The 15,676-nt window shown below is 40.8% G+C and overlaps 2 protein-coding genes across 7 annotated transcripts in view; both read right to left on the bottom strand.

Annotated features, from left to right (window-relative positions):
- Positions 1 to 3,266: 3,266 nt before the first annotated feature.
- tmem51a (transmembrane protein 51a) lies at positions 3,267 to 8,299 on the bottom strand. Its single transcript, XM_084720028.1, has 3 exons — positions 8,120 to 8,299; positions 5,230 to 5,694; positions 3,267 to 4,347 (listed from the first exon to the last, which is right to left on the bottom strand). The coding sequence occupies exons 2-3, from the start codon at positions 5,643 to 5,645 to the stop codon at positions 3,942 to 3,944; spliced, it is 822 nt and encodes a 273-aa protein (XP_084576154.1). The 5' UTR covers positions 5,646 to 5,694; positions 8,120 to 8,299; the 3' UTR covers positions 3,267 to 3,941.
- A 6,376-nt stretch (positions 8,300 to 14,675) lies between these two features.
- The window catches only part of kazna (kazrin, periplakin interacting protein a), a 253,476-nt gene continuing 252,475 nt past the window's right edge, over positions 14,676 to 15,676 (bottom strand). For all 6 annotated transcript variants that reach the window (XM_084721454.1, XM_084721455.1, XM_084721453.1 and 3 more), the window contains one exon: positions 14,676 to 15,638. In XM_084721454.1, coding sequence (XP_084577580.1) covers positions 15,480 to 15,638 — 159 coding nt within the window. In that variant the 3' untranslated portion in view covers positions 14,676 to 15,479. The remainder of the gene's footprint in view (positions 15,639 to 15,676) is intronic.

Genomic DNA, 15,676 nt, shown 5'->3' with positions numbered 1-15,676 from the left:
ATCAATCACGTAGTTTACTGGTCCTTTGCAAATGAGGTACAATGACTGTCTGCTGCAGCACTGAACGTGACACAAAAATAAACTATTAATACACTGTGGGGCAAGTTTCAGTCAGAGAAATGTGGAGAGACGTACTGTAGCTGCTGTGAATTCCACTGACAAACCAGAAGTGACTCAGTGACTTAAGTCGTTGCCAGAAAGCCTGGCAATATATAATATCACCAGCTGACAATGATTGAGTAGCTTCTTTGCACTGACTACACTGAGCTTTAGTTTAAGTGTAGAAATGAGCCATGAAGTCATTAATGAAAAGTTCTTCTTGTCCCACAAGACAAAAATGGCAGAAAGTTTAGTTGTGCAATTTCACAAAATGTGCAAAAAAATGCCACTATTTCCATAAAACCAGTAGATTTCTACTAGTTGTCTTTCCTACCCTGATAGATAAGGGGGGAGTGTATTAAATGTAGGCCATTTAAAGTAAAAGAATTGAAATTAAGTGATTAAAGTGATACTTCTGATTATTTTTAGCGGGGCTGTGTGAGATACTTAGCAATAACCAGTGTAGCGACTACAGTAGATGCTGGTCAGCATGCCCCCAGTTTGGAGAGGCAGAGAGTTCATTGCTTAGCTTCCATGCTGGTACTCTTGACACCCGTGCTTCTCCAAACTGGGGCTGTGCAAACCAGCATGTACTGTAGGTAACTTGCTGAATGTCAATGGCCACCTCATACAATCCCACTTCAAAATAGTCTGAACTCTGTCAAAAAATATAATGCATGTATTATATGTCACCTTTGGAGGCTGTACAAAATGTTTCTGCAGGCCACCTTTGGCCTGCAGGTCACACTTTGAGAACCCCTGGTTTAATTCAATGGCTGACAGACCTCAATACTTCCATTTGGCTTCAGTTGTTCATATCTAAATGTCCAACCTGAAGAAAAAAGGAAAAGTCTGTTGACAGGTATTGATAATATAATGTTCAGTGATGGAACTGAAAATATTTCCCTGAACATAAACTGCCTAAAGCAGTCTGTCTCATTCTCTTCATTCGCCACAGTGAAAACAGGGCTGCAAGTCAGGCTGTGGTTGGAGGAATGGTGATGAGCAAGCGAGTGAGCAATAGCTTCTGTTATTACAGCGCAGCTGCTCAGTCAAAGACTCTTTCTGTTGGTCATCTCGAGCAAGAACAAAAACAAGCCCGGGGAGAAGCGGGGACTACACTACTGCCTTCACAGCTCAGCAGTGTTCACCATGGCTACAAGGCAGAGGCTTTCAACTATTCGCCAGCTCCATCCATCAGGCTCTCACGCAGAGTAAAAGCAACACTGCAGTGGAGAGCAACATTAGAGCGTAGGTTCTGTCATATGATGTCTTTTGAAATGCTTTAGGAAGAGTAGTAGTGTTGTTAGGAACACAAAGGCACTTAACAGTATGTAGTGTATACATCTAGAGGGCAAACTCAGAGCTGGTTCAAGATGGTTTCTTCCAAGAAAGTAGTTCTCTACTTGCACAATGCAGTCTGACATATTTCCGTTTAACAGGCTGCACATTTGTTTACTTCCTGTCAGTGCTACACTACTTGCCTAAGTGTTTTTTTTGTCCTTAACTTAGTTACGCCACTTTTATCAGTTAGCTTGGTACATATTGTTACTATTTACAGTCTGTTTTGTATATAGAGCTATAAACAAAGAGCGAGTTTTACTATTGTTTTTTTAAATATATATATATATATATATATATATATATATATATATATATATATATATATATATATATATATATATATATATATGTGTAGAGAGAGAGAGAGAGATTTAGAGATTTTGAACATTTTGATGATCACTTCAGTGTCTTAGGTAACAGCTAGCAACATTCACCCACTAGCTAACATCGTCTTGTTCATTCAAACTCAACAAAGACAAAATAAAACCCATGAAAAATATCTTAGCTCATTTCAACAATCACCATCTCTGGCTGTTTGGTTGAAATAAACCCTAAATGCACCAATGTAGGTGTGAAATATACTGCTTCTATATGACGCTTCTACCTGCTGCTTGCCTGATGTCCAGCCTCCCGCTCGCTCCTCTCTTGACATGTTCACGATTAATGCAATGAATTAAGGGTTCATTTTGACCAAACAAGAGTCGGTGATTCTTGGAGCGATTTAGTCAAGTTTTATTTTGTTGTTAAGTTTGTTCTGTTGTCTAACTTGAAAAAAAGACAATGCAAGCTACTTAGCTAGCTGATCTTGCTAACGGTTATCTAAAACACTGAGGTGATTATTAAAATGTTTAAAACACTGTAACAAAAATGCACACTAGATAAGAATATGTAGCAAGCCAACTGTGAAAACTCCACGGAGGATAAAAAATCAGTGCGTTTGTAGGTGAAGGTAATGTTAGCATTGACAGGAAGTAAACAGAAATGCAGCTCATAAAACGGATGTATGTCACACTAAATTGTGCTTGTAGACGCCCTTAGATATGATTGAGTCTCATGAAACATGTTGACTACTTGCAGCTGACCTAGCTTAAAGCATCAAAGAGCCAAAGTTAACAACCTGGTAGGTAGGAAAATCTAGCGTTTAGCAAGCTAAAGCTAGATCAGGAGATCAGCAGTTTGTGGAATCCAAAGCAGGGCGAAAAAACAAGTGAAATTCAGGCTTAAATTCATCAGTCAGTCAGACACACAACTCCAGTGGCGTGCTGTTTTCATTCTGTAGCTGCTAGTGAAGCTAGACTGCTAACTTGTTAGCCATGACAAACTGAGCAAGAAATATTTAACAATCATAACATCATGAACAGTTGAAGTCTCACTCCATTTACAAACCATCTTGTGTTTCACCAGCCTTGGCCAGACCATGTACTGTGTGGGGTTTCTTTTGTTTGTGTTTCTAAAGAGAAACATGAAACTATGTCTCTCTCTTTTAAATAAATACACTGCTGTACTGAATGATAACATTGAAACACCTTGATATTTTATAATAAATGATATTTTGTTAGTATTAAGGAACTACATGTCCCATTAGGTTTTGGTAGAGAGCCTCTGGCTAAGAGTCATGGGAGCTGTAGCTGATTAAAAGCTAACAAAGCTTTATTTTAGGCTAACATGTGTCAGCTTTTCGAGGAGAAAGATAAAGATTTTTTTTAAAAAGTAGGAGCAGATTCTGGCTCTGTATAAATCAAACAAAAAAAAAAAACTCTCTAACCTCTAGTCAACATCAGAATTGTCTCCAATTTGCTGCAAAGCTCTAGAGGACCAGGAGAGACAAGGAGGAAGAGTTTATGAGAGTGTAGCATACCACAACAGGTCAATCCATACATACAATGCTCTAATCATGGAGCCTACATTTGGTAAATGGCTGGTAGTAGTAATCTAAAGCCTCCCAGGGTGAAACACTGCCTAGACCGCAGCTATTTCACAAGATAAGTGCTCTGCACATACCTATTAAGTATGCACAGAAATCCTTACTATAACCACTCCTTGGTGTGCTACGATCTCTTCCACCATCAACTCACACATACAGTCAGCGCTATGGAAGGGTTCGTTCCATCAATATAATAATGCATTAACAGAGAGATACTATGATATGAAGGAAAACTGCATTTGGCATGTGCTTCTAACCCAAAGTGCCATAGTGTGACAAAATCTGTCACAGTAAGAAAGGATCCAGTAATTATCCGTCCATAACTGTTTCAGAGATCCAGTGAGATCCAAGACTTTAAAAAACAAAACATTAAGGTTCCTCTGTTCAGTGCTTTGGAGTGACGTGGCACAAATGATGAATTTGAACAGATACTGCTACTGAGTGTTCTGCAAGACGAGCCACCTTCAAGTCTTGGCTCAACAAGGCAGATCGACAAATCCACAAAAGGTCAGAAACACCTCGGAGACGATTCCTGGAATTTCAGTAGATTGTTTTAAACACGATCAGCTTGATCTTAAATTGGAGGCACTTTATCCTCATACTGCGGCGGTGGGGTAAGTGGTTCTATACTGATTCCAGCTGCTGGCTGAGCGTTATCAACGTTTTTCATGTGCAGCTTCTCTGATTTAATCCTGCGGATCTTGATAGGGAGGAGCTTGCGGCTATTTTTACCAGGTCTACGATTTGATGTGGAAGCAGCACCAGTGGGAGAAGTGGAAGCCGGACCGGGCTGTGCTCCAGTATTTGTGACCTCTGACCCCTCGAATTCATACTGTACACCGTCAACTTGGACCAGGTCATCATAGGAAGGTAGCTGGGAGGTGCTCGGGCGTAGGTTACTCTGACGGACAGGATACTGGCCACTACCTACCGCCTCTTCATAGGTAGGTACAGCATAGCGCTGGGCTTGTTCCTCAGCACTGCAGACATTTTTGGAAACAAACATATATGAATGAGACACATAGGTTGTGTTATTTCTGTTCCACCTAGTCCTGCCCTACTGTGCTGTGACTGGTGAGTAGTTGTTGCCTCAATGCCACCTTGCAACTGCCAGAAAGTTGTTCTAATATGCGGTTAATTATCTATTTCAACTCTAACCACGATCTCTTCCCAACCTGAGCAAGTGGTTTTGTTGCCTAAATCTCACAGAAAAACTGTAAATTTCAAAAATTGAAAATAATAATTCAGCCAAGTCTAAAATTCAAAAATTAACAGTGACTTTGAGACACAGCCCTCTTGATAGTTCTGTGTTTGACCCAATCATCTACCACAACCACCTTTCTAAATTTCTCCCAGCTGCTGATAGCTACACTCACACTCACTGCACAGTTGGGCGCGACCATGGATGTATTAAGAACAGGATACCGGATGGTGCACATGTGCAAATATGTGCTAGCTTGTGGGAAATGACCTGGGAGCCTGCCACCCAAAAGCATGGACTTGACTAGCTGTGCTGTCAGCAAGTAAAATAAATTAAGAAAAATATAATAATATAATGTAAATATAAATAAGCAAGCATGGTTATTATTAAATATTACTAAATGGATTATCTGGATAATTTCTGAGCTTGTTCAATCAAAATATTTGGCAGTCATGTGTCAAGTCTCATAGGACCTTTCAAATAAATCTGTTTCAATTGTTTCACGCAGGAATCAGTGAAATAACTTTGCCAAGCATATTCTTCAGTATCATGGATTATCTATCTAATCAGTTATTTTCATAATGATCTGAAAATAATGTAAAGCAATTTAGTTTACATTGTCAAATCAATTTACTGCTAACAGTCAAAATAAACGACTCACGTTTCTCTTTCCTCCTGTGCAGTAGCTGCCACTCCGTTGTTCTGGGCCTCCTGGAGCCTCATCTGCTCCCGCTGTTTGTTCCTCATTCCCAGACACAAGGACAGCAGCAGCATGGCCACTCCAGACCCCACCAGCACAAACGCCACGGAGGACGCTTTGTTTTTTCTGCCACCAGTGTCCACATGTCCTCCTGAACTGTTGCTGCTATTACCAGGTGCATCCGCAGGTACCACGCTCCACACGATCATCACAATGCCAAGGGCGACGAGCCCGACCCCCAGCGCACACAGTGCATACTGGGAACCGGAGTTGCCAGTGTTTTCGCTGCTGCTGTTGTTGTTGTTATTATTGTTGTTGTTGCTGCCCGTGGTTCCTCTGCCAGGATGGCTCGGTGGCACGTCCACGCTGGAACGCATCTCGTCAGTCCTTAAACTTTAGTCACAGCAGCTCCAGTGAGGTCAAAACCTGTAGGGACAAAGGTATGAGAGGTTGGAGACAAACTGATAAACCTAAAACTAACAAACAGGAAAGATTCATATCGACAAACATTAAAATCTGGCCTTTCTCTAAGACAAAAGATGAAAAATGCAAAATATCTCCCTTTACTTTTTAAGCTGGTATCTGTAGTGGTACGACTCCTGTCAGTCAGAACTCTGCTGATAAGAAATGAACGTTATCTGTGAAGGTATTACCAAACATATCACTGCCGCTCACAGATTTACTCTTTATGAGCACCCAAGCCCAGTTTATACTGGTAGGAGAGACTTCCAACAAATGGGCGTGTTGCATGGTAAAAATTTACAGCAGACCTGCCTTTTAACCTTCCAAAGTCACTAGTTATCCAGTGTCAACACATAATGAGGGTAGATAAGGACAACCATGGCCACTGTACAACTAGAAGCTCAAGATGTATTTAAGTATCTTGGCTGTACTACTGAATATACAGGTTTGTTTTCCATCTTTTATAACTGCTGTATTTATCATTACATGCTTTCAAAACCAGACATTACAAGAAACATAAGTAGTTTAGCTTCATTTAACTGCTGCACACAGTAACTGGATTCTCTGAAATTAGTAGAGTTAGGAAGTAACAAAGTACAAATACTTCTTTACTGTACTTAAGTGGAGTTTTCAAGTAGATTATTTATTTTTCTGACAACATTTTTCTTTTACTCCCTACATTTTAACAAACATATGTACCTTAGTTTTAATGAATTTGAGGGGAATTACTGATTGTTATTGGGGGTGTCACAATTTCATTTCTCCCAGTATGTTTTTTTTTTTCTTGCTCCAGCCCCGCCTACTTGCATGTGTGTCCAAAAAAAAACAAAACACCACTTAAAAGAAGACACGGGGTAGCTAACTGGTAACCTCTAAAGAAGAATTTGAAAATGTAAGTGACATTTGTCATGGAATTAAGACAAATTAAGATCTTTACAAAACAAGACACGATAGTCTAACAGTTTCACAACTGTCACTGCTGAAAGAAAATCAAAATTCAAATTGAATTTTTGAGTTTAAAAATCGAGACTCAAACTGAATCATGGATTTGGAGAAACGTAACACCTCAAATTCTTATTTTACATCACTGAGTGCCGCCTTCTCAACATCGAGACCAATTTCGGTTTAAATGGATGGGACAATAACGCAGACATAAGACGGTTCCTTAGCGTACCTATCAGTGCATGTCATGCATGACTGACATTACAAGACATAAACAACATAAAAGATGTAACAAGACCAAGCAGCAGAAATGTCCTTCAGAGGACTACTTTTTATGTTTATACTTTGAGTACATTTAAGAGCCTGTACTTTTTCACTTTTACTTGAGTGAAGAAGTTGAGTTTTTTTTTTATCTGTACTTCTACTTGAGTAAAGAATGTGTGTACTTTTGCCACCTCTGCCAATGAGCGGATTTGCACATCTATTGCACACTCAGAACGTGCCACTGATCACAAGGCCTCCCTGCAGTACACTTTTTTTTTTTTTTTTTTTTTTATCTGTGCTAGATCAGAGAGTAGAGGCGGACTGCTGGGAACTATAAATAAACTCAAACAAAAATCCAAGAAACTGACTATCTATATATAACATCCGTGACAATTCAAGAATGTCTTCTTGAAATACTGGTCTCATACCACAGATTTCTCCTTGGATACAACAATAAAGTATGTTAGCGTTCAAACATGCCCAGGCCTGCTGGGGGAGAGGGGGACAGTTTAGAGCAGATAAACCCAGCTCCAATTTAGGAATACCCTCTCACTAAAGTATGCATGGTATGAGACTGCTCATCATGACAGCTGGACACTGTGAGTCTACACAAACTCACAAGACTGTTGCAGCTGTGCAATCCAGAGGTGCGAAGGGACATTTATGTGAAGATGTCACACATCATGGACATGTGAGGGGCTTGTTGTTGTACAGCCCGGCTTAAAAGGTTAGATTTTACTAACAGGGCAGGTTTTTACAGTAAAGTAAGACATTAACATTCCTGCTCATAAAAAAAAACTTTATTGCACAAAGCTCTACACAACATCTGGTTAGTGTGTGTGTGTGTGATCATGAGTATCACCAGTCACGAACAGTTCTACCTCTGCAGCCAGCTGTTTAAAAATGACTCTTTGGGTGTGTACGTGTTGGGGTCGACCCTGTTTGAGATCTCAGCTCTCGGACTTTCAGTATTTCTTTTGTTGTTTGGCCAACACACACCGTTTCATTAACACACAGGCGCGTTACTCAAGCTGACCACAGCAGGATGTGTAATGCAGAAGCGCAACTTAAATTGTCCAGGTCTGAACAAACCGCTACAAACTTCGACCGCCGTGTAACTTTTAGCAACGTTTCAGCGACACATGAATACTTCAGCGAGCGACTGCATCGGCTTCACACTCACCTCTGCATCGTTCGTCTGTCTCCTGTGGTTCTTCTTCTCACAGCTGGGAGGCGTGGGGTTTATTTTCAGTCCCCGCCGACGATTGACAGTTGTTTATGTGGCATAATTTGGTGACAAATAGCGTTTAAGGATCAGGAACTTTCCTCTGAGACGGATGGGCCCAGACACAGAGGGAGGAGAAGGGGGGAGGGAGGGGAGGGGAGGGAGGGAGGGAGGGAGGGGGCTCAGTGCTTCACTTCCAGTTTCATTAACCCTTCACTGTCCGGCTCGGTGCTAGAAGGAGAGGAAGAAACATTTCTGGCATTTCATTTATTCTGCTCATTTGGCTGTAGTCCAGTTTTCTTCAGTCTTCAGTATCTGTTAATGGAGAGTGATTTTTGTGCTGGTCCCTTTAGTGATAAACTGGTATCAGCTTTTAGCAGTCAAGATTTATAATATCTTGAGCTGGACATTTTAAGAAACCAGTGGGTAATGCTCAGTGGCGGAGTGAGATTATCATGATCTGGACTAGTGGTTATGTCCTTGTCTTATTCCAGGGTTTATGTGCTTTTGTATATTATGTTGTCTTCTGGTGTTATGGTTATATCACTGTCCTGCTAATTTTGCTTGTGTGTCTTTGCTTATCTGATTTGGTTTGTGCTTTTATGCATGTCTGTCCCTTCCTAACTATAATAAACATAACATAAAAAAATCAAAAGGGCACCCTATATAGTTATGCTTCACGTTTTCTCCACTGGAAAGCACCTTAGAGGGTATTTTGTCATATTTTTACACTGTTAAGAGCACTCTATACTGCACAACATGTCTTCTTCTTCACTGGAAAGGCTTCCTATATGGAAGGGTACTCGAAAGTGCAATTAATCTTGTTTTCCCACTAAGGGCAAGCTAATGACAGTGAATGCCGTTTTCTCTCATAGAAGGGCACTCTATATAACACTGCATCAGTTTCATAATTTCTTGACAGACTCATTTGGTGTGTAATACCTAGAAGACAAGATGCCCTGTTTTTTTCCATTGACACATGATGCTGTCATCAATGATCTTGAGAAATCATCTGTGGTGAGGGGGAAGGTTTGGTTATGAACTGATGTAAGTAATGAGCTGAATGAAAATCCTAAAAAGGAATATTTTTGTTGGGGACTATTTAACTATTTGAGGAAGTGACCTGAACAAATTTGTTAAATGCCAGGCTTCATTCTGACTCACACCCTTGAATTCATATAGAAAGAAGGAGTCCAACTGTACACGAGTGAGTCTTGAAGTGAGGCTTGTGGACCAGCAGGGTTGCCGAGAGGGTTCGAACAGATTTTGAGAAAACACAGGGTGGTAACAGTGATGTGTCTCCTTGCTGTTCTTCGTCTTCACCACAGTTAGAAACAATTGCATACATCTCTTCTGAGTCAAATCTCACTACAAAAGTTTTTGAGAAGATAGAAATACATGTGCCCCTCCGTCTTATTCCAAGAATTACAACTGCTATCAACATGACTCACCCTTCACTCAAAACTTCCCCATGCCGTGACCACTGACAAGTCAGTGTTATGTGATTAGATTTTTACTTCCTCTTTGTAAATTTACCACCTACTCACCGTCGCTCCTTTCCAACCCTTTGGACAGAAGCAGCCATGAGAATTCACCCTGCCAGCACTCACATGACACACATGGTGTTCACATTTAGACATCAAACAAAGTACAGACGTGTGTTTGCGCTTGTATGCATGCATGTTGTGCATGTCCTTTACATGTTTGAAGTCACCGCATACAGTAAAAATATGCTCCACTTGGCTCCACTTCCTCGTACCAGTCCTGTCCTCCTCTGTATCGGCCTGCTAGAGCGAGGCCTTGACTGTTTTACAATAATGACAAAACCAGCCCCAACCTGACCAATCAGGGTATTGTTTTTTTGAGTGAGGCAACCCAGTTGTTGTGGGCTCTGGGGAGCTTTTCTTCCTCCTAAGCTTTTGTTTGGTTCCTCACACACACACACGCACAGACACGCACACACACACACACAGGGAAAGATAGACAGAGAACCACAGTTAACAAGCCTTGATTACATCTGGAAGTCTGGCTTGATGACTGTCAGCCTGTAATCAAATTAAGTGATATATATTGGCAGCTACAAAGGAAAAATGTTACAGTTAGATAGAGATAAGCTTGATTTACGTGAACTGATAGTCACAAGTGTAGTAAATTAACTTGATATGTTTTGTGGATTAAATTCTTCAATCAATATTCTATGCAGTATACCTTTCCCTACAGATAAAACTGCACATAACTTAAATACAATAACCACTGTCTTCATTTTGTTGTTGCAATCCATCTGGCAAACTCATTCATATCCACTGACGTGTAATTATTGATTTTGGTTTTATGGCTGCTACATGGGCATGTAATTACATTTCTTCACTGAGTGTTCCCCTAATAAGCAGTTCAGTTCATTTCTCAGGTTTACATGACCCGCCTTCCTACGTCATACCTCTGTAAGGGGGCATCACATATGAATGGCTTATTCTCGTTTTCTCAGCTGTGGGTGAATTACCAGAAAGGTATTTAGTAAGGTAGCATTGCGGGCCAGAGGGTAGCTGTCTCATTTGGTGCTGCGTCATCCTTATCTTGGCACATTTATCGAGCCACTATGAGTAAGAGGAGGAAGTTGCACCATGTTGTATTGCGTAGAGGTCTGAACAGAAACATGAGACATCACGTCTAACGCAGAGCAAAGAAAGGAGGACCTGCAGTGACTCACCAAAACACTGTTGAGAAATCAGAGGTACAGAGTCAGTGTTACCACTCAAAGGTAATATGTGTTTAAAATGGACCCTCATTTGCAATACAGAGCAGGCAGTGAAGCACATTTGAAGCACACTTCCTCCTGCACTTTTTATTCCTCTGACTGTGATTGTTTTTTACACATTGTGTTATGAAAAAAGGGTGTTGTTTAAGTCTTGTTTTGTATTGTCTTCTGCTCTGTCTTTGACTCATGTTTTGTTTTGTCATTAAGTGCATCTTTGTTTTGTTATTTTAGAGAGAGTTTATTGTAAATAATGAGAAATCAAAATAAAATCTTTAAAAAAAGATTCTCATGCCGTGTTGTCATCCTCTATTTATAAATTTTCAGTGTCTCCATAATTTCCTCTTTCCCTCACCATCAAAGCTCCTAAATTTACTACACCATAGCACAAGTCTGACCAGTCAGCTTCCTTGTCGCTTTCTACAAACTAAATTTAGAGGACAGAAAGTCCAAAAACAACGTGATACAGAACCCTTACTAAACTGATATGGCTAATGTGTCAGCCAATAGCTGCCATTCTAAGGAACTTTCATATTGTCTTGATTTTGGAGGCCCCTGTTGACAAAAGCAGTAGTGTTTCCACCACAATAACCACAAAATATCAAAAATAAAAGGATTTAAAGAAAAAATTCCTCTTGCTTCTTCTTAACTAGCTGACAGAACTTTGCCTAGTCCGGCTTTCTTAGAGTGTAGACGCTCTGCTGCTTGCGCTCCGCTTTGCTTACATTCTTTTGCCGATATACTTGTTTTTTCCTGCTAAAAGCCACAGAAAGTAGATCCTGGATACTTATAAATCACTGGGACTTTAATTTGTGAAAGATACAGATTACTACTGCCATATTTTTCACCACTTTTTCAACTGTATGGGCAGGGCTGAGGCACAGTGCAAGCCTTTTGCTGTGTCTGTGACTGGAACCTGTGATTAGGACAAGGACAAGATGGCAAAATCTGTGAGCTCCACAGAGTGTGAGCGACTAACCGAGACGATAAGGCAGCTTCAAAAGAAGAATGAAACACTACAACAAATTCGTGAGAGTGAGCAATTCATTGACTCTGTGGCAGCTACTACACAAGGTGCTGATGGACAGACTTTTCTATATGGAAATACTTCAAATGCAGAGCATACCACTGCTGACTTGGCTGACACAATCCCATGGATATGTCCTAACACTACTGGATCGGCTGCAGAGGCTCCCAAACTGGCCTCTTTTAGGACTTGGGCTGATGTTGTTGGACCCAAAGGCAAATCCAGCAGGCAATCAGTCAGGAGAGCCCCAGTGCTCACCCCTCCACTCGAACTGCCTCTACAAAACAGCTATGATGCACTGGCTCCAAATGAAATGTGTGATAATACTAACTACACGAAACCCAGGGAAGCCAGTCACATTCGTGGTATTAAGGCTATCCAAAATCCAAACAATAGCCCAAAAACCACTGCTAGACGAAGGGCCAGAAAAAACTTTGCTAACTCCACACCTGACAAGCCAAGGGCAAAGAGAAATATCTTCAACCCCACATCTGATCAGCCAGACACCATCCTGATCGGGGACTCAATAACCAAGCATGTAAGAATGGGAAAGACTGAAAACCTAACAGTGTCTGGCTCGTCTGTCAAGGGGCTAACAGAGCTGTTGCCAGTGATCCTCTCTACACACCCAAGTAACATGAGGATCATTATCCATGCTGGGTCTTTTGACATTCTACGAAGGAAAACTGGCTCTGAGATCCTAAAAAGAAGTCTTTTCCCTGCTCCTGGAAAAACTGACCAATTGTCAGTCACAAAATGTGTTCATTTCTGGCCCCATTCCAACTCTGGTTAAATGAATTGAGTCTTTCACCAGACTCCTTGCCCTGAATACATGGTTGATGTCGGCATGCTTCACTCATGGGATAAAGTTTATTGACAATTTTTACATCTTTTGGAACTGTAGTGACCGCTTTCAGCGTGATGGGATTCATCCAAAAATCACTGGATCCAGACTACTCGGGCACAACCTATGTCATGCTCTTGGAATGCCAAACCAAAACAAGAATGGACAGATAAGAGCCAAGGACAAGTACGGGGCACAGAGACAGACAGCCTGCATCTCTCCCCCCTTCACCTGACCCTTTGCTCCACATCACCCAAGGCATTCAGAGGAAGTCCCTGTCCCAGTCAGGGTTCCAACAACCCCCCTCCTGCCTGCCTATTAGCAAGAATTAAAGGATTTCTGTCTGGCGAAGATACAGAAAAACTTGTTCATGCTTTCATTTTCAGCAGGCTGGACTATTGTAACGGTGTCTTCACAGGTCTGAATAAAAAATCAATCAGACAACTGCAGCTCGTCCAGAACGCTGGTGCTAGAGTCCTCACCAACACCAAGAGAGTGGAGCACATTACACCACTGCTTAAATCACTACACTGGCTTCCTGTGTGTCAAAGGATAGACTTTAAAATCTTGTTACTTGTCTATAAAGCACTAAATGGTCTCGGGCCTAAATACATCTCTGATTTGCTTGTATATTATGAAGCACCAAGACCCCTCAGATCATCTGGAACAGGTTTACTCAGTGTTCCCCGTATCAGAACCAAACAAGGTGAAGCAGCCTGTAGTTTCTGTGCTCCCCACCTGTGGAACAAACTTCCAGAACACCTGAGGTCAGCTGAAACTGTCGGCTCATTTAAATCAGGGCTTAAAACATTACTGTTTACTGCAGCTTACCAGTGAAGTGGATATGTTACATATTTTTAGGATAATCTGTAGCTATTGTTTTTATATTTGTCTGCTGTTGCTTTTGCTTTTAGAATTTGAATCACATCAGAATAACTGTAAATACTCAACTTCTCACTAATGGTCTTCTTTGCTTATGTAGGTTATAGAGGCATAAGGACTAAATAGACCGTTTTATACAATTAGAAACTCTTTATAGGGAGCATCCAGCAACATAAATTTTCATTTGGTCTTTCTGACTGCCTGCTTAATTAATTCTCCTTCTCACTCTGCTATTGCCTCCACCAACTCTCGAGCTGCTTGATGTGTGACTTTCTTTACCAGCTAGTTGCTAACCTCTTTGATTGCTGCTGGACATGTAGCCTACAGTAGGCCTACAGTAGGTTGTTGAGAGCTGTAGTGGTGATCAGTACAGTAAATATGCATCCTTAAAACCAAATCAATTAACTAAAAGAGGCCAAAAAGCTGCGTAGAGCTGCAGAGTCGGCCAACAATTCTAAGCGTTGCCAAATCCTCTTGTTCCTCCTCATCATCTTTCTTTTCAGATTGTCATGGTACATTCAGATTAGGAGGTTACATCATTAATCTGTGTGTCTTCACTGCTACCAGTGTCTAAAATAGGACAAGACAGGATGGGGACTGAATTTGTTTAGTTTTTAAAGTCCAGTGTGGAAGATTTACAGGGGGTTATTGGTACAATATGGCAGATAATAATCATAGGTATGTTTTCATTAGTGTATAGTCACCTGAAAATAAGAATTACTGTGATTTTGTTACCATAGAATGAATTGTTTATATCTACAGACGGTGCTGGTCCTCTTCCACAGAGGTTGTCATGCTGCACCACCAAGTTTCTACAGTAGCCGAATGGACAAACCAAACACTGGCTTTTGATCCAGCCTAAACACTACAAACTCCTGGTCCTTTAATAGAATCTAATCCCAAAACCTCCCTCTGTAGTTTATGTAATGGTATAATAAATATACTGATTCTTTCTAAATGGATTTTTATTTAACTTTCTGCTCAAGATATATGCAAAAGGACAACCAAATATGAGACGTCATCTTTATTTCATTAAAATGAACTCTTCATTTTCACATATATGCATCCTCACACCGTTCAGCCCTTAGGCCTGATGGACATACAGCTCTGCAGTCATCTTTTGCTGGCATTGTTCAAATATTTTTCCATGTTTACTGCACAGTATAAAACATCAGAGGGTGCTACATTTGTTTAGACACAACTGTGTAAGTGTGCAAGATGAGAAATGACTATCAAACATAAACTCTAGAATTTAAAATTCAATTTGTCTTTTTTTGTCCGTTGTCCTCAGCTACATTGACAAGGCATCACAAACAGCAGAACTGAATGAAACAAGAACAATTTACACTGATATGAAACTTTTTTTTCACTTCATCATAAAGTACCCTGTATTTTACAAACAGTCTTTTTTTTTTTCTTTAAATCACATTTTGCTCAGAGAAACAGACCGTCTGTCAATAGCAACTAGCCAACAAAAAAAAGTCACATCCTGGTTCATAAAGAACCATTTACACACACAAAAATAGAAAAATAATCATTTAGCTTGACTCCTTCATCTTTTGACTCTGGCGTTGGAGGAAGGGAAATTACTGCTCTCAAAAGAATTAAAATAGCACCTGCCCACAATGAGTCTTATAAAGTTTTTTTCAAACCAGGAAACTTGTAAAAAAGAATCCTGTCACATTTAAAAAGTGCAATCTGTCCTGTAAAGGCTCATCTTTAGAAAAAAATAACCATCCCATGTTCAGGTGCACATGGAAGACAAATGTCCATAATGTAGATTTAGCCATGATGAAGCTGATGTCTGATGACCTCACACGTTGGTGACCTCGATGCTGGTGTAGCCGCGGATCGGGCTTCCCTCAGTTCTGGGTGGAGTCTGGTCTCGACCTTCACGAGGCAGGGAGCCATAGCTGCTGTGGCAGCTCAAGTCCCGCCCACTGCGGGCTTTCGGGCTGAACCCCGATGGAGGCTGGAACAGAGACACAAATACCCTCAAACAACAAGCTT

Source organism: Lutjanus erythropterus, chromosome 6, assembly GCF_056507025.1.
Source record: "Lutjanus erythropterus isolate fLutEry1 chromosome 6, fLutEry1.hap2, whole genome shotgun sequence".
Lineage (NCBI taxonomy): Eukaryota > Metazoa > Chordata > Actinopteri > Lutjaniformes > Lutjanidae > Lutjanus > Lutjanus erythropterus.
The sequence above is the reverse complement of the archived record's forward strand: the minus strand, read 5'-3'. Positions and strand labels throughout refer to the sequence as shown.